At 44.3% G+C, this 19,674-nt stretch overlaps 1 protein-coding gene across 1 annotated transcript in view; it reads left to right on the plus strand.

The window, feature by feature from the left end:
- The window catches only part of pde11a (phosphodiesterase 11A), a 189,825-nt gene that overhangs the window by 92,664 nt on the left and 77,487 nt on the right, over positions 1-19,674 (plus strand). The window contains exon 10 of the mRNA XM_033023867.1: positions 228-278. Within this exon, the coding sequence (XP_032879758.1) occupies positions 228-278 (51 nt within the window). The remainder of the gene's footprint in view (positions 1-227; positions 279-19,674) is intronic.

Below are 19,674 nucleotides of genomic sequence, written 5' to 3' on the forward strand. Positions count from 1 at the left end.
TCACTGTTTAAAGACCCACAGAAATTATGACTTCAAATGGAAGAATCTACAGAGGGTATGCATTATGCTATGGTGTTGGTCATGTTAAATATATTAGTGATGCTATATATTTCTTCAATTCAAACAGGCTGGAGAGATTTTTAATGAAAATCTGTACTTCTTAGCAATGTTTTGCAGAGGAATTACAACAAGTGTTATTGTATCATTTTTTAAATATTCGATTGCAGGTCCTTTCATATCATGGAACATGTCTAAAGACTGAGGTGGACAAATTTAAGGTAGGATGGTAGAAAAATAACTGAGAATCTACGCTACACCTCCTTGTTCATTCAGCTCCCATTTCTGTCAGATTTATTGTACAGCAATGAACTCATCTTGAGAATAATTTATTAAATACCTGGCTCCAGGCTAAACAGAAGGAGGATTACACATGTGGTGAATGAAGTACACGATTTGTTTGAATATGATAAAAAGTGTAGGAATAACTTCATATTGATGACAATCCAAACAGCAGTCTGATTATTTATGATCATTCCCACAAGGCTTTGACTCCTGTTGTGTAAATTATGCATGATCAGGGGCGTACAAAAGAACTAACTGTACCATTTGTAATTTAGGAGAAAATTAGGGCCTTGGCTTTAAGTGTCTTCTGGCAGTTCTATGTATGTCAACCCACTGTATGTGATTACAACATGAAAAGAGAATTAAAAAGCAGCAAATCAAAGGCGGGTGTCTTGCACATGGAGGAACCCAGATTCAGAATTAATGAGTCAACTATCTTTTCTATAGTAAAAAAAAATTCAACGACAGATTATGGGAATTTGTTCTTATCCTAATCACCATAACCGACTGAAAATGAGGACAGGAGGCAGTAAGTAAACAGAAATTTACATTGTGTGTAACTGCAGATGCTGTTTATACTGAAGATAGACACAAAGTGCTGGAGTAACTCAGCGGGTCACGCAGAATCTCCGGAGAAAAGGAATAGGTGACGTTTCGGGTCGGGATCCTTCTTCAGACTCCACAGCAGGGGGAGCAGTGAGAGAGGGTCTCACAAAAGTGTAAAAAAGAATCCCGACCCAAAATGGCATTGGTCCATTCCCTCCACAGATGCTGCTTGACCTGCTGAGTCTGTCTATCTAAAAGGTTACGTTGCCGGGGAATGATCCAAGCACAATTCTTGTTTCCTATAAACAATTTCTTTGGAGAATGTAGGAGAATATTTTTGGAGATGCTGAAAAATATTATGTTCAGTTTTTCAATTTAGAGATACAGTGCGGAAACTGGCCCTTCGGCCCACCGAGTCCGTGCCGACCAACAATCCCTACACTCTAACACTATTCTACACACACTAGGGACAATTTACAATTTTACCTACAAACCTATATGTCTTTGAAGTGTGGGAAGAAACCGGAGTACCTGGAGAAAACCCACGCATATCACGGGGTGAATATACAAAATCCGTGCGGACAGCACACGTGTCTCTGGCGCTGTAAGGCAGCAACTCTACTGCTGCGCCACTGTGCCGCACAAAATGGATGGCACAATTATTGACATGTAATAGCAATCTCACTATGGAGATACGAGGAACTGCAGATGCTAGAATCTTAAGCATAATACAAAGTGCCAGAGGAACTTAGCTGGTCAGGCAGCATCTGTGGAGGGAATGGACAGGCGATGTTTTGGGTCAGGACACTTATTCAGACTCCACAGAGGGGGGAGCAGTGAAAGAGGGTCTCACAAAAGTTTGAAGAAGTGTCCCGACCAAAAATGGCATCTGTCCATTCGCCCAATAGATGCTATCTGACCTGCAGATTGTTTTCCAGCAATTGTGTCTTGCAATCTCATTATTGTTGTACAAGATACACATGGTGTGACTTCTTACTTATAACAAGCTGATTATCTCTCTCTGGATTTTATTTACTTACATTTATCTATTGAAAGAATATCAACTGGTTCCATTTATTTATTAATCATTATTAAACTAATGGTTAATTTCAAAGAATTCAGCTGAAACGGCTGAGAAGTTTGAGGTAGATTAATAATCTATATTATCAATATTTTCCTTAAATTTTGCAAGTTTACCTAAACGCTTGATTACAAGCATGTACTATATCAGTTTTTAAAAGGAATATGGACAGGTACATGGACGGGAAAGATTTAGACGGATATGGGACAAATACAGGCAGGTGGGACTAGCGTAGTTGGGGCTTTTTGGTCGGCATGGGCAAGTTGGGCCGAAGGGCCTGTTTCCGTGCTGTGTGACTCCATGACGAAGGAATAACGAGTTAAAAACAAGCCCATTGCTTGCTTTTATTCTCTGATTATTACCAAACTGCCTTATTTTGATGATAGTTAAAGATTGGATAGACTCGGCTTGTACTCGCTAGAATTTAGAAGATTGAGAGGGGATCTTATAGATACTTACAAAATTCTTAAGGGGTTGGGCAGGCTAGATGCAGGAAGATTGCTCCCGATGTTGGGGAAGTCCAGGACAAGGGGTCACAGTTTAAGGATAAAGGGGAAATCCTTTAGGACCGAGATGAGAAAAACATTTTTCACACAGAGAGTGGTGAATCTCTGGAATTCACTGCCACAGAAGGTAGTTGAGGCCAGTTCATTGGCTATATTTAAGAGGGAGTTAGATGTGGCCCTTGTGGCTAAAGGGATTAGGGGGTATGGAGAGAAGGCAGGTACAGGATACTGAGTTGGATGATCAGCCATGATCATATTGAATGGCGGTGCAGTCTCGAAGGGCCGAATGGCCTACCCCTGCACCTATTTTCTATGTTTCTATATTTCTATGTTTGGGTTGAGAATTCTTTCACAATGACAACATAATTCAGTAAATTGAAGTTCATATTAGAGCTCTTCATTAGGAAACTGGAATGGAAGCTAGTACTGTGCTTTCTTGTGAGAAGTTGTTTTATTAACTATGGTACGTGCACATTGAATGTAGAAAGTGCGAAGATGCAATCTGAAACAGTCCAGTCCTCAGATTCCTGAAAATATCTCACCATTCACGTGTATTGAACAGAGCTTCTGTACTAACCTTGTAAATGAGGAATAATCTAACAAGAGTTTGTCCATTCTGATACAAGAGTCAAAGTGTGTTTAATCGTCATATGTACCAACAAAGGAACAATTAAATTCTTACGTGCAGCAGCGTAACAGGCCTGTGAGCACAATACACATGGATTACATATAATAAACTATTCAATAAACTCATAATCCCAATATTGTAACCCAATACAGGTTCTCTTGTATTATGGGAATAATTCTCAATTCCTGTCAAACACCCGAGGAATACAAATCAGTACATCAGTGAGGTCTCATTCATTAGCTTTAAAAATTCACTGGAGGTTTCCCAAACTATGAAAATGTTATTTACATTTTTCATTTTGGCTGGTTATTTTTCTCAATTTAATCTTCCTTTCCCCCTCAATATTTTAATTCTTAAATTAAATTTGCCACTGAATTCATTATTCAGGTTCGTTTTGATTCAGATCTGCTTATCAATAAATATGCAACCTGTCTGATTAATGCAGTTTGTGTAGGAAAGAACTGCAGGTGCTGGTTTAAATCAAAGGTTGACACAAAATGCTGGAGTAACTCAGCGGACGGGCAGCATCTCTGGAGATAAGGAATGGGTGACGTTTTGGGTCGAGACCCTTCTTCAGACTGATTAATGCAGTTGTTCCTTCTCTGTACATGGAGCTCTGCAGACAGAGATCTGCTTGTTACCTGACCAGAACAGACCATGCAAAAGTCCACCAAAAGTGCAAGTCGAATGAAAGGTGGCAAACTTCATTCATTACTCAGAGCAAAAATCTGCCCTGAAATTTTAGCTGAATGAATTGGCAAGTCAATTTATACAGATCCACCACTGATTATCTGGTAACTGATGGTCCGGCATCTCCTTTAATCCGGACAAAATGAAGAGAGTGCACTTGAAATCTCCCCTGGAAGTCCCCCCGAAAATGTGGCACCGAGGCCGGGTGAGGCGGCCGAACGCGACCTCATCGGGACTTCTACGGCTGGACTTCCGATCGGCGGGTCGAATTTGTTCCCTGCGGCCAGGGCTCTGGAACTCCAGCCCAGCCGGAGACAGCGGATCCATTCCCTGAGCCGACTTCTGAAGCTGACTTTGTGAGCCGGTATCTCAGCTACCCGGCAGCGTAGGCAGACCATTCCTGTACCGTTGGACTGTTGGTCTGGCAAAATGGATAACCGGGCAAGGCTCTGGAACTAAGGGTGCCGGAAAATTGGTGGTGGACCTGTACCACATCCAATTGATTTTCCTGTGACTTTAATGGAAAAGAAAATGATTTGCAGTGTAACCTGGATTTCCACACATCCCACCCAACCAATGATAACTGACACCTCCCAACCATTTACAAAAGCCTCAGGTACCTGGCACCAACCTTCTCTTCCCCAGATTCCTCTCCTGCTTCCTAGCCAGCTAGTTATTGAGTGGGATTCTGGTGGAATGGTCGATGGCCCAATTTGTGCTTCCTCCTGATTCTGGGTGATCAGCCATGATCATATTGAATGGCGTTGCTGGCTCGAAGGGCCGAATGGCTTACTCCTGCACCTATTGCCCATGTTTCAATGTCTATGTTTCTATGAGACATAAGAGACTGCAGATGCTGGAATCTTGAGCAAAACACAAAGTGCTGGAGGAACTCAGCGGGTCAAGCAGCATCCGCAGGGGGAATGGACAGGCAACCTTTTCTCCAGTGCTTTGTGTTTGGTTACTGCTGAAAAAAGACCATTAGCACAGCAGGCCTCCGGCAGCATGTGCTGCTGCTTCACTGCCCCTCAGAGTCGCTGGTTTGGGGAATGTTGTTGTGGGAATCTTACTGCATTATTCAAACATCCTCAGAGTGTGGTTATGAAAGGATTAGAGCAGTGTTGGTAGTGTGGGCAGTGGAGAAGTTAACTCAAGTGTATCAATAGTGCTGTGGGGCATGAAGCTTCCGTGATTATTAAATAATATTATAATCGGCATTAGATGCGCGATAAATTCAAAAGAACAAAAGAACTAGAGGTAAGAGTTGGCCATTCGGCCCCACTTGTCTGCTATGCTGTTCGGGAAGTGCATAACCGATCATTTCTTCTGAACCACTTCCCTTTATTAAAACCCATTTCCCTTTGTCGCTTAATGTCTATAATTCTATTGCTATCTGCCTTGAGCATCCTCAGTATTTGAACCTTCACAGTCATTTTGAATGGTGAATTCCACAGATTCACTGACCAATTAAAAAAAATAGTTTAGAGATACAGCATGGCAACAGGCCCTTCGGCCCACTGAGTCCATGCCAACCATCCAGATTCAGGGATAGTTTCTTCCCAGCTGTTATCAGGCAACTGAACGTTCCTCTCATCAGCTCCAGTGTTGTCCTGACCTCCAACCGACCTCCTTGGACTATCTTTGATCGGACTGTATCAGACTTCAATGTTATATCTTGCACCAAATGTTGCACCCTTTATCTTTAATCTATGCTCTGTTGTATTCATCTTTTTTTTAACTGGATAGCACGCAAACAAACGTTTTTCACGGTACCTCAGTACGCGTGACAATAATAAACAAACTAAACTAAATTAAACCACCCGAGATCACCTGATCGCACCAGTTCTACGTTGTCCCACTTTCCCTACAAATTAGGGGCAATTTACAGAGGCCAATTAACCTACAAACCCACACATCTTTGGGATGCGGGAGAAAACTGAAGCACCCGGAGGAAACCCATACGGTCACAGGGAGAACGTGTAAATTCCACTCAGACAGCACCCGAGATCATGATCGAACCTGTGTCTCTGGCGCTATGAGGCAGCAGCACTACCAGCTGCACTAGTGTGCTGCATATTGAAGCGATTGCTTTCCATTTCTGTCCTGAAATGGCCAGCCCTTATTTTGCAATTGTAATTGCTGGTTCTGAACATGCCCGAGGAAACATTAAATCTGCAACTAGCCAGTCAAGTCTTGTGGGAGTTTGGTTTCAAGGATTCACCTCTTGTTCTAAACTTTCAATCTCTCACAGTTTAAAAAAAGTACCCTCCTTTATGCTTTCCTCTCAAAGCAACTTGCCTTTCATTTTCCACATTATCTACTACTTCATTTATCCAACCACTTTTAGAGTCATACAGCCATACAGCAAGGAAACAGGCTCTTCGGCCTAACTCGTCCATGCCGACCAAAATCTACACTAGTCCCATTTACCCGCATTTGGTCAATAGACAATAGACAATAGGTGCAGAGAATTCCACAGACTCACAACTCTCTGTGTGAAAAAGTATATTTCCTCATCTCCGTTCTAAATGACTTACCCATATCGCTCTTGGCCTTTCCTATCCATGTACCTGTCCAAGTGACTTTTAAATGTTGTTATAGTACCTTCCTCAACTACCTCCTCTACTTTGTCAGAAGAAGGGTCCCCACCCAAAACATCACCTATCCTTTTTCTCCAGAGATGCTGCCTGGCCCGCTGAGTTACTTGAGCACTTTGTGTCTATCTTTGGTATAAACCAGCACCTGCAGTTTCTTTCTACCCAGGGCCTGTAGATACAGGCTAGATTATCACCATGGCAGTGGGAGCAGGATAAGTAGTTAAATGTGAGATCAAATACCGTGGCTAGAGAGAAAGTGACACGATGACAGAATGGGTCGACTGGGCTTGTGTTCACTGGAGTTTAGAAGGATGAGAGGGCATCTTATATAAGCATATAAAATTCTTAAGGGATTGGACAGGCTAGGTGCAGGAAAAATGTTCTCCATGGGAAAGTCCAGAACCAGGGGTCACAGTTTAAGAATAAGCGGTAGGCCATTTAGGACTGAGGTGAGGAAAATCGTTTTCACCCAGAGAGTTGTGAATCTATGGAATTCTCTGCCAGAAGGCTGTGGAGGCCAATTCACTGGACGTTTTCAAGAGAGAGTTAGATTTAGCTCTTAGGGCTAAAGGAATCAAGGGATATGGGGAAAAAGCAGGAACGGGGTACAGATTTTGGATGATAAGCCATGATCAAATTGAATGGCGGTGCTGGCTCGACGGGCCGAATGGCCTACTCCTGCACCTATTTTCTATGTTTCTATGTTTCTATGAGGGGGAAAAGCTAGATCTAAGTACAGAATTCTTAAAGTGTTGATGTTGGTGGCTGATTCATTGAAGATTGGGCAGTGTTGCCAAGACGGGAAGATGAATACTTGGAAATCATTACTGGCAGATCGCAGTAATGAGATGCTACACCACCAACCATCAAAGAACCAAAAGGCATTCAAGTAAATCAAGTTTGATTTTTCGGTTATCAGTTAATTAAATATTAAAATTAAATTTTAATGACTACTAGGTTAGATGATAGGGGATAAAAACCTCATTAGGTTGTCTAGTTAGTGGATCAAAAGCCGCAGTGAGAAGAAGCCTGTTCCAACTCGTGATTCTCCAGTCGCTTGTGTGGGGCAGGAGCTGATGAGGCAGCTCTGGCTGTGGAGCCACACACCCTCCAGAAGTGGTCTCACGTTCAAGAGTCAAGAGTATTTTATTGTCATGTGTCCCAGATAGAACAATGAAATTCTTACTTGCAGCAACACAACAGGATATGTAAACATAATACACTGTAAACAATATAATTAACGAGAGAGAAACGTTCAGTGTGCGTATATATACACATACTCACAAATACACATATATATAGATCATATACTGTATATACTATGCATACACACAAAATGAAGGGAACTGCAGATGCTGGTTCAAACCGAAGGTAGACACAAAAAGCTGGAGTAACTCAGCGGGCCAGGCTGCATCTCTGGAGAAAAGGAATAGGTGATGGTTCGGGTCGAGAGTGAGAGTCTGATATTACATCAGAATGAGAGTCAGGGCAAAGGGAAACGAGAGATATAGACAGTGATATAGAGAGATATAGAACAGATGAATGATGATATGCAACAAAGTAATGACGATCAAGGAAACATGCCATTGTTTGCTGTGGGCTTAGCTGAAAATGAGTTAAAGACAATGAAACGCAATCAGTGGACCAGCAGTGGAACAGAGGTGGGCGACTGACAAGTTGTTTTTACCCGCAGGCCAGACCAAACTAAGGCACGTTATATTTAGCAAGTTTCCACAGCGATCTGAATTACCAGTGGCCCCCTCCTCCCAAACCAAACACAGCCCTCTGCTGCGGAATGGCCTGCAAAATAGCCCTAATATCATGAAACATGGGAAGCAGCTGCAGAAATTGCTGCTGTATCCATGCGAGGCATTTATTAATGGCTGCAAGAGATTTTAATGACATGCTGTCAACTTGGTGTTCAAAGGCAATGCGTGAGGCATAACTAAACAAAACAAAGTGATAAAAAGATACACCAACATGAAGGGCATACAGCATACAAACCACAACTAGAGACCACAGGATTCTTAAAGGTTTCCTCAGGGTGATTGGCAACCAAGCAGAGATTTTTCTTCAAACATTAGATCAGGATTCTCATTTGTCAGAAATGCAGAAATAAAGCATAATAGCTCTAACGTGTTCTACCACAGCATTAGTGATTCATGGACTAACCAGAGGTACCAGTGCAAGAATGTATACCCCATCCTTTGTTTTTGTGTTATTCATTTGCATCTACTAACTATACAATTTAAAATAAAATGCCAATTATTTCATGTCTTTTCTGTAGCACTCCGTTCCCTTTGACTATACATCCCGACAGCTGGGAGCTCTTGCTCATCCAAACAACTTAAGGGCCTGTCCCACTTTCCCGAGCTGCTCACGAGTTTTCCCCTTGATTCAAACTCGGAGAATGTTCGTAATGGGTCTGTAGGAGGCCGTAGGAGTCCATAGATATATCGTAGCGGCTCGTTATGCCAGCCGTAGGTACTCGGGGCATCAGGTAAGTCGGGACGTTTTTTCCAGCATGACAAAAAATATCCACGAGTAAAAAGATAGTCGGGAGGAGAAAAATTGCAACATTTAATGCCCCGAGTGCCTACGGCTAACATAACGAGCCACTACGATATATCTACGTCCCGTTACGAACATGCTCCGAGTTTGAATCAAGGGGAAGACTCGGGAGAATTCGTGAGCAGCTCGGGAAAGTGGGACATGCCCTTATGTGTGCAGGAACGAAATACAGATGCTGGTTTACACCAAAGATAGACACAAAAAGCTAAACTCAGCGGATCCGGCAACATCTCTGGAGATAAGGAATCGTTGACATTTCGGGTCGAGACCCTACTTCAGACTGAGAGTCGGGGGGAGGGAACCGAGAGATATGAAAACGTACTTCGAGCAAATTAATGAAAGACATGGAAACGATTGGTTTAATTTGGCGACATGTTCGGTACGGATTGTTGTAGACCGAGAGGCCTGTCCCTGTGCTGTACGCTTCTATGTTCTCTACCTTATAACATTGTGGACAGAGATTAATTTGTATTCATGCTAGGACAGAACTAGATGGAAATATTTCAATTCCCCAGGTTAACTTCTGCTGATTTTAATTTGGTTTTCGAGGAGGTGAGCACATATAATCACAATCAGTCAATAACACTCACACTTTGGGGAAGCTGGCCACATAGTCAAACTGGAAGTTGATTTATAAATAGGAACATCGTGCCCTTGGAAAACATTGCAACCTGATACAAATATACACTGGAGTATATATACTGGAAATAAATCCAGTTTAGTTTAGTTTAGAGATATAGTGCAGAATCAGGCCCTTCAGCCCACCGAATCCATGCTGACCAGCGATCACCCCATACACAAGGGACAATTTACAATCTTTACCAAAACCGATTAACCTACAAACCTGTACGTCTTTAGAGTGTGGGAGGAAACCGGAGCACCTAGTGGAAGCCCACACCATCACAGAGCGAATGTGCAAACTCTGTACAGACAGCACCCGTAGTCAGGATCGAAACCTGGTCTCTGGTGTGGTAAAGGGCCTGTCCCGCGAGCATGCGACTCCATGCGGTAAGCGCGACCTAACGTGGTCGCTTGAGCCGTAGGGCCTCGTGGGGCCGGTCCCACTTCGATCGCCGGAGCCGTATGGAGTTGTGAGGAGCTGGTCCCGACATCGCGCGGGGCTCCAAAAAACTGACCGTGTTCAAAAATTCCACACGGCAACGGCCTGCCGACCCGCAGCCACCTCAACGGCGTACGCACCGTCTCGACGGGCGTGCGCAGCGTCTTGACACCGTACGTCACGCGCGCACTTCCCGCGGACTTCGCTCGAACTTCACGTCACTCACTCGACCTCCGCGCGGCCCCCGCTTCCGGTTTGGTCGCGCTCGCCGCATGCAGGCGTATGCCAGTGGGACCGGCCCGGTACGGGATAACTCGACCTCCGCACGACCTCTGCGCGGTCCCCGCTTCCGGTTTGGTCACGCTTGCTGCATGCAGGTCGCATGCTCGTGGGACAGGCCCTTAAGGCAGCAACTATATCACTCCGTCACTGTGCTGCCCAAAATGGATGGGCAATTGTTGAAACCTAATTGCAATCTCATTAAGGAGACACGAGGAACTGCAGATGGTGGAACCTTGAGCAAAACACAAAGTCCCAGAAAAACTTAGTGGGTCAGGCAGAATCGGCAACATGAGGTGCTGTTCCTCCAATTTTCACTGGGCCTCACTCTGACAACGGAGGAGGCCCAGGACAGAAAGGTCAGTATGGGAATGGGAGTTAAAGTGTTCAGCAACTGGGAGATCACGTTGTTTTAGGCGGACTGAGCGGAGGTGTTCAGCGGAAAGATTGCTGAGCCTGCGCTTCGTCTCACCGATATATATCTACACCTGGAGCAGCGGATACAGTAGATGAGGTTGGAGGAGGTGCAAGTGAACAAATGCCTCACTTGAAAAGACTGTTAGGGTCCTTGGACAGAGTTGAGGGGGAAGGTAAAGGGACAGATGTTGCATCTCCTGCGGTTGTAGGGGAAAGTACCTGGGGAGGGGGTGGTTTGGGTGGGAAGGGACGAGTTGACCAGGGAGTTGCAGAGGGGATGGTCTCTGCGGAAAGCAGAAAGGGGAGGAGAAAGAAAGATGTGGCTAGTGGTGGGATCCTGTTGGAGGTGGCAAAAATGTAGGAGTATTATGTGCTGTATGCGACGGCCGATGGGGTGGAAAGTGAGGACAAGGGGGACTCTGTCCCTGTTGCAACTAGGGGAAGGGGGAGCAAGAGCAGAGCTGCGGGACATTGAGGAGATCCTAGTGAGGGCCTTATCTATGATGGAAGAGGGGAACCCCAATTCCCTAAAGAAATGAGGACATCTCCGATGTCCTGGTATGGAACACAACTTGGGCGCAGATGCAACGTAGATGGAGGAATTGGGAGTAGGGAATAATCTTTACAGGAAACAGGGTGGGAAGAAGTGTAGTGAAGAAGTGTAGTCTAGGTAGCTGTGGGAGTCAGTGGGTTCATAATAGATGTCAGTTGATAGTCTGTCTCCTTTGATGGAGATGGTGAGATCAAGAAACAGTAGGGAGATATCGGAGATGGTCCAAGTGAATTTGAGTGCAGGATGGAAATTAGTAGCAAATTTAATGAAGTCAGTGAGTTCCGCATCGGTGCAGGAGGTAGCACCCATGCAGTCATCATTGTAGCGGAGGTAGAGTTCGGGGATAGCTGCCAGTGTACGCCTGGAACAGTAATTATTCGATGTACCCTACAAAGAGGCAGACATAGCTGGGCCCATGGGAAGAAGTGGGAGGAGTTGAGGGGAATTAGTTACAGGTAAGGACTAGCTCTGCTAGGTCTTCTTCAATTACTTCTGTTCTCCAGGCCAGCATTCCCTCATCTTTACTATGGATGTTGAGTCACTCTACACCTCCATCCCCCACGAGGAAGGTTTTAAAGCCCTCCGTTTCTTCCTCGACCACAGAACCAGCCAATTTCCCTCTACCAACACTCTCCTCCGCCTAGCACAAGTGTTGCCATGTTTCTGGCGCTGACTAAGTTACTAAAAGTTCATCTAATAGTCTTATCTTCTTCTCACAGTGGCAAACCAGGCCTGCCAGTATTAATGGTTCTTAATACTGATACCAATATATAGATACATATAACTAATATAGGCGGGACAGGCAGCATCTCTGGAGAGAAGGAATGGGTAACGTTTCGGGTCGAGACCCTTCTTCTTCGTCCAGTCGTTTAGAGCTGAAACATCACCCATTCCTTCTCTCCAGAGATGCTGCCTGTCCCACTGAGTTACTCCAGCATTTTGTGCCTACCTTCGATTTAAACCAGCATCTGCAGTTCTTTCCTGCATAACTAATATAGACTATTTGTCGAATTGTCTGTGAATATTAACTGAATTGGATTCAATATTAACCATATTTTTCGGTGTTTCCAAATTCTCAGATTTGTATTAATTATGCTTTTTTAATAGTATTAGAGATGCATCATGGAAGAGGGCCCTTTGGCCCACCGAACCCACGCCGACTATCGATTATCCATTCACACTAGTTCCATGTTATCCTGATTTCTCATCCATTTGCTACATATTAGGGCCAATTTTTTAGAGGCCAATTAACCTACAAACATGCACGTCTTTGGGACGTGGGAGGAAATTGGAGCACCTAGATGAAACCCACATGGACACAGGGAGAATGTGCAAACTCCACAAGGCCAGCACCCAAGGTCAGGATCAAACCCAGGTCTCTGGCGCAATGAGGTAGCAGCTCCACCAGCTGCACCCCCGTGCAATAAAGTTAGAAGTAAAAGATAAGTGATACTATCCTCCAACTATGTAATAAAAAGGAACTGCAGATGCTGGTTTATACCAAAGATAGATACAAAGTGCTGGAGTAACTCAACGGGTCAGGCAGCATTGCTGAAGAAAATCGATAGGCGATGTTTTGGGTCAGTATGAAGAAGGGTCCTGACCCGAAACGTCACCTATCCATGTTCTCCAGAGATGCTGCCTGACCTGCTGCGTTACCCCAGCATTTTGTATCTATCTATCCACCAACTATCTTGGACAGGTCCACTGATCTGCTGGAAGCCTCTTAGCAGAAGACCTGATCAACATTCCCACAAATACTAGTCCTTGTCTTGTGAACCAGATTACCCTCCTTTTGTGATGGGAGATATATGTTGACTGGGATTAAACAAGACCCTCCATGCTCTTCTATGAGCTAGTGATGTGGAATTGCTTACTTTCACCCGAGTGGCTACACCAAGTGTTTGTTTCGAGTCTCTTTCTGAAAGATAACACCCACATCCTCCTCCTCCCAGCCAACCCTACTCCACAGTGCTGTACTGCCCCTGTTCTGTTCCAATGTTTGAGCCCTGATTTTTGCACACAGTTGTGTGAAGTGGGTATCTAAATCCGTAACCTCTCATTTAGCAACAAGGAACTGCAGATGCTGGTTTACCAAAAAGGATACAAAGTACTGGAGTAAGTCAGCAAGTCAGGTAGCATCTCTGGAGAACATGGATAGGTGATGTTTCATGTTGGAAGAAGTGTCTCGACCTGAAACGGCACCTATCTATGTTCTCCCGGGATGCTTTCTGACCTGTTGAGTTACTCCAGCACTTTGTGACCTCCTCTTTAGGAGTACGTGAGTAACTAAGAGACGGAGCTGACAGTTTTTCAAGTTATAAGTTTTCAAAATGAATTGAATTTGTGCTGTGCCCTGGAGGAATTTCAGCACAAGCTTCCCGATCATTATCCAGGCTGCTGCATGTTGCAACATGGTCATAATACTACTGCCTCTCACAAAGCACCAGTCTTATGGGGCTTTTTCACGGGTGAGTTGACGCAAGAGTCACCAGAGTGAAGTGGTCGTGGTCCAGCACGAGTCTCGCACGATATAACGGGGGGTAGATAAAGAGTTCCCACGGTACTCGGCATTTCTGTTATTTGTGCGAGTGACTTGTCCGTCTCCCGAGCTTTCGCGTTAAATCTTGAATGAACATCGTGAACTACACGTGACACCAAATGATGTAACTTTTTTTTCACACACTATAAAATATCCTCCCTTGGTTGAATTGGCTCATTTGGAGACATGTTTTACTGTGTATGTGGGAGACACAGATGGCTGAGCACAGTACCTCGGTCTTACTGTGTTGTGGGAGAGGGGGAGAAAGAGACGTACAACTCACAGAGGCAGAGTCTCTCAGCCTGTGTAAGAGGGAGGGAGAGAGAGAGAGAGGCACACACAAGGTGGATGTGAAATCTCACCTGCCTGTTTCAGTGACAGACACCCGCCGCCAGTAAATGAAGACACCCCCATCTGTCTCCCCCTCCTCTCCCTCGACTATAATCTTTAAAAGGGACTTTAAAAGTGACTTTACTGAAAGGTTACGCATTTATCGACCACAGGCAGCATATCAGAAGGGTCTCGATATCTCTGGAGAAAAGAATAGGTGGCGATTCGAATCAGAACCCTTCTTCAGACATCCTAATCGGAATTGAGTCTGAAGATGTGTCTCGTCCCGAAACATCAGCTATTTTTCTCCAGAGATGCTGCTTGACTCGCTGAGTTACTCCAGCGTTTTGTGTCTGTCTTCGGTTTAAACCAGCATGTGCAGTTCACTCCTTACACGGGTCTCTGGAGAACATTGATTGGTAGCGTTCCGGACCCTGCTTCGGAAAGGCATCGATTCGCTAGTCGGCGAGGACTCCGAGCTGTATCTCTCAAAGAAGTACATGTGAAAATTTTCTCACGGACCATAAAAATGCGTAACCTTTCAGTAAAGTCCCTTTAAAGTCCCTTTTAAAGATTATAGTTATTTTCTTGAATCTCATTAACATAACTCATGAATAAGTTGATGTCCCATATGCGGATGCAAATCTTATTTTATTTATTTTTTAAATTCAATCCCGCAGAAGACAATTTTACTCACCTTCCTGTCCCCTCTGGTCCAGCTTCCGGGTTCACCGTTCGCATGAGTTCCCACGGTACCCGCAAGAGTTATTACGGATATCGCACTGGCCACTACGTTCCTATAATGTTGCAATGCTCAACCACAAGTGTACAAGTTACTCTGGGAGAAATTCAAAACTTTCTTGAATTTTCTCCCGAGTGACCAAGATACACGATTACCTGCCGTTAGCGCTACGGTGGTCCACGGTGGTCCACAAATGCCGTACTGTTATCGCACGAGGTTCCCACGATGTTAAACTCTGGTTAACTCTTGCGTCAAGTCGCCCCGTGAAAAAGCCGCTTTAGGTCTTGTGACCCAAAACCTCCACTTCCTAAAGGACAGTGATGTTATCGCTGAGCCACAGCCTGCACAGTGATAGATAGACTCTGAAGAAGGGTCTCTACCCAAAACGTCACCTATCCATGTTCTCCAGAGATGCTGCCTGACCCACTGAGTTACTTCAGCACTTTGTGTCCTTTTGTGTATTAACCAGCGTTTGCAGTTCATTGTTCCTATAGTAGTAAAACAGGTGGAATCAGATCAGGTTTTTGTCACATACACCAGGCCGCTATGAAATTCCTTGTTTGCATGAAGCTCAGAGAGTAAATAGCACACATACTGATGATGGTAGGTACAACAATATATACAACCAGGAATGCAAAACGGCAGAATCGTGTGAAGATTGTAGTACAATCTGAAGTAGTGCAAAAGAGGTTGGATAGACTTGGATTGTTTTCTCTGGAATGTCGGAAGTCGAGGGAAGACTGACAGGAGTATATAAAATTCTGAGAGGCATATATAGAGTAGACAATAAAAGAACCCTTTTCCCAGGGTGGAAATGTTCAACTCTAGAAGGTATGGCTATAAGGTGAGAGGGGGGAAGTTTAACGGAGACGTGCGAGGCAAGATTGTTACACAGGAAGTGGTAGGGGCCTAGAAATGCATTGCCAGGGGTGGTGGTGGAGGCCAAAGTGACAGTGGTGTTTAAGCCTTGAGACAGGTACATGGAAGTGCAAGGAATACAGGGATATGGATCACGTGCAGGCAGATGAGACCAGTTTAACTTGGCATCATGTACAGCACAAACGTTGTGAGTCGAAGGGCCTGCTCCAGTGCTGAACTGTTCTATGTAAAACGACAGTGCTGTAATGGAATAACTGATTGAGGTTGTGTGAAGAGTGAGAGTATGCGCAGCACATCATGAAGGGAGTGTGAAAGAGGTCATTAATTCAAGATTCTGATTGCAATGGGGCAGAAACTGTTCTAAAGTCTGGATGTCGAAGCTTTCACGTTCCTGTATCTTCACACAGGATGTAGAAGCAAGAAAAGGGAATGGCCTGGGTGACCATTGGCAATACTTTCAGCCTTCCTGATACAATGGTCCAGTGAAGATGCCTCACAGCTAGAAGGACCTGGGTTTGACCCTGACCTTGAATGTTATTTGTGTGGAATTTGCACATTGTAAAGGGCGGCACAGTGACGCAGTTGGTAGAACCGCTGTCTCACAGCGCCATCGATCTGGGTTCAATCCCATCCACTGGTGCTACCTGTGTGGAGTTTGCAAGTTGTCTCTGTGACTATGTGGGTTTCTTCCGGGTGTTCCAGTTTCCTCCCACATTCCAAAGACACGAGGGCTTGCAGGCTAATTGGTCTCTGTAAAATGCCCCTAGTGTGTATGGAGCGGATGCGTAAATGGGATAATGTAGAACTAGTGCTATCAGGCGGGGATTGATGGTCAGTATGAACTTGGTGGGCCGAAGGTCCTGTTTCTGTCATACAGCACGGAAATAGGCCAATCGGCCGAACGTGCCCTTACCGACTAAGATGCCTCATCTATGCTATTCTGACCTGTCTGCGTTTGGCCCATATCTCTCTAAACCTTTCCTATCCATGCACCTGCCCGATAGCAACGATCAATCTGAATAAAATTCTTATGCTGCCACACAAATAATGCAGAAGCCAAAATGACCCACACAATACCTCATATAAAGCTAGAAACTTCCATAATTTGCAATTCAAGCAAAGGTACTTGTTTCAAATTATCTTGATGTATTTTATTGCCTACCACTGTTGTGCACACCTTGAATGAAATTATTTCATTATCTCAAATGCCACTTATTCAATAAAAAGGGGAGCATCAATTTGGCACAAAACCTATTTCATCTGGTTCACAGTTTATTATAGCACAGAATAAATGGAATGTCATAATTCTGACAGCTATAACCCAAGCTGTAAGTCAGTGCTAACAATAAAAAAGATCAATAAAGAATCACCATAATGAATAAAGGTGTATGGATAGGATGGATATAAATGGAAAATGCTAGCTGCTGGTTTTGAGTTTGAGTTTAGTTGATTGTCACGAGTACCGAGGTACAGTGAAAAGCTTTTGATGTGTGCTAACCAGACTGCGGAAAGACAATACATGATTACAATCGAGCTGTCCATTTGTGTACATGATAATGGGAATAATGGGAATAAATGGTGCTGTGGGAGATTTAAAAGAGTGGAGCGATTGTAATGCGTGGTTGCAGATCCACTCCTGTAACTAACACACCAAGAGTCGTCTGGCTTGGGCGCCATCTTGGACCACACTCAGAATTGTCCAGAGCTGTACGGCATTAGCTGTCACACTTTATGCAAGCAACTTGGACAAATACTTCTCCTGAAATACCCCTCAAGTCACAACGACACTAAGAGACATGCAATCCTAGCACTACTGTCTTTGTTGTCGGAGGACATAGGTTTAAGTTGAGGGAGGAAAATTGCAATACAAACCGGAGGGGCAACTTTTCTATACATAGGGTGGTGGATATATGGGACGAGCTGCTGAAGGAGGTAGTTTAGGCAGTTACTTTTGCAACATTTAAGAAACATTTAGACAGGTGCATGGATAGGATAGGTTGAGGGGGGACATAGGCCAAATGCAGGCAGGTGGGACTAGTATAGATGGGACATGTGGATCGGCATGGGCAAGTTGAGCCGAAGAGCCTCTTTTTTTGCTGTATGACTCTATGACTCCAACCCACTCACTTGCTTCACAACAGTTTGGAATTTCGCAATTTTATCACCAAATGGAGATGATGTTGCAGGAATAATAGAGGCAGGGCATGAGTGCAGCAACTACATTCCATTGGTATATAATGAGCAATGTTACAACATTTTGAGATTTTAAAAATCAAGTCTGCAATTTATCCCATCAGATAAAGCATAAAAATAAGTTTAATTTGACACCATACCTTCAGTATTAAAAAAGTTATGGCCATTTTCATACTCTGAAATTAGCATACTCTGATATTGCTTTTCCATTGACTTAACTCAAAAGCTGTGATCGAGGACAGTCAATCAATTCCACATCCTCCAAGCTAATGTCCTTCCTTTCTATTGCATTAATCTCCTCTCTAACTAGCAACGCTACCCCACCTCCTTTTCCTTTCTGCCTATCCCTCCTGAATATTGAATATCCCTGGATGTTCAGCTCCCAGCTCTCAGTCACCCTGGAGCCATATCTCCGTGATCCCAATATGTCATTAATAACTATCTGCACATTCAACTCATCCACCTTATTTCGAATGCTCCTTGCATTAAGACATAAAGCCTTCAGGCTTGTTTTTACAACACTCTTACCCCTTATACAATTAGGGGTATTGTCATGAATTTATAGGCCAAATGGAAGGAATTTAATGTTTAATTCCCGTAAATTAATGGACATTTTAATCATCTTACGAGTGGGTTTTTGGGGAACGCGATCGATTAGAACGCTGCATTTGCGGTGAATTTGAACCCCATATCGGCAGGATAAACACTGCCGGTTCGTATAGGGCTAAAATCACATTATCGCCAAGAAAATTTTGATTAAAGTCATCCTAAGAAGCAAGTTTATATGCAAAATAGACGACATACATTTTGTTTTGTCCCCTACGTGAGATCCGTCCTGTTGTAGGCGTTGACGGCGTTAGAAGTAGCTTTTTATTTTACACCAGGGATTAAATTGTCCAGCGATTTTTTTTTTTTAAACTTCCGAGAACAGATTCGGAATGATTTTTCTGCAGCAGCTTAACAGCCTGAGAAAGTTCGCCTCCGACAGGCAGGAGAAAACGGCATTTTAATCCCGCCCCCAGCCCCTCAAAGGCTCCAAATTCGCGCAGACGGCCAGTGGCAGAACTGCAGCGCCGCTGAAGGTAAGTATAACAAAATTAAATCAATGATCCTTCTGTGACTTTCTGCATGATGGAAGCTGCAGAACTTCCATTGATGACCTTTATAAGATCATAAGACATAGAGGCAAAATTAGACCATTCAGCCCATAGAGTCTACTCCGCCATTCAATCATGGCTGATCTATTTTCCCCTCTCAACCCCACTCTTCTGCCTTCTCCCCTTAGCCTTTGACACCCTTACTCATCAAGAACCTATCAATCTCCACTTTAAAAATAACCATAGTTTTGGCCTCCACAGCCATCCATGGCAATGAATTCCACAGATCCATCGCCTTGATCAGATCACCTGGTGGCCCATTTTATTCGCCAGGTCATCTGAAAGCAAGACTTTGTAGCTTGCTTGGGCTGGAGCAAGATCTTAATGCTGCCCCAGGGACAAGATGGCCTTAGCCTGAGTGCCCAATGCAGTCGGTGAAAACAGGCATTAAAAGGCCAGCTCTCATGATCACAAAGGTCCTTCAAATCTCCAAGCACTCTTTTCTACACGCTCTTCCTGGATCTTCACTTGCTGAAGTCAGTCTCCTACCATTCCTTCACCACTGTGTCTACACCCTGGAACTTGGGGCAGTATGGTGACGAAGGGGCAGTACAGAGTTTG

The sequence above is a fragment of the Amblyraja radiata genome, chromosome 7 (assembly GCF_010909765.2).
Source record: "Amblyraja radiata isolate CabotCenter1 chromosome 7, sAmbRad1.1.pri, whole genome shotgun sequence".
Classification (NCBI taxonomy): domain Eukaryota; kingdom Metazoa; phylum Chordata; class Chondrichthyes; order Rajiformes; family Rajidae; genus Amblyraja; species Amblyraja radiata.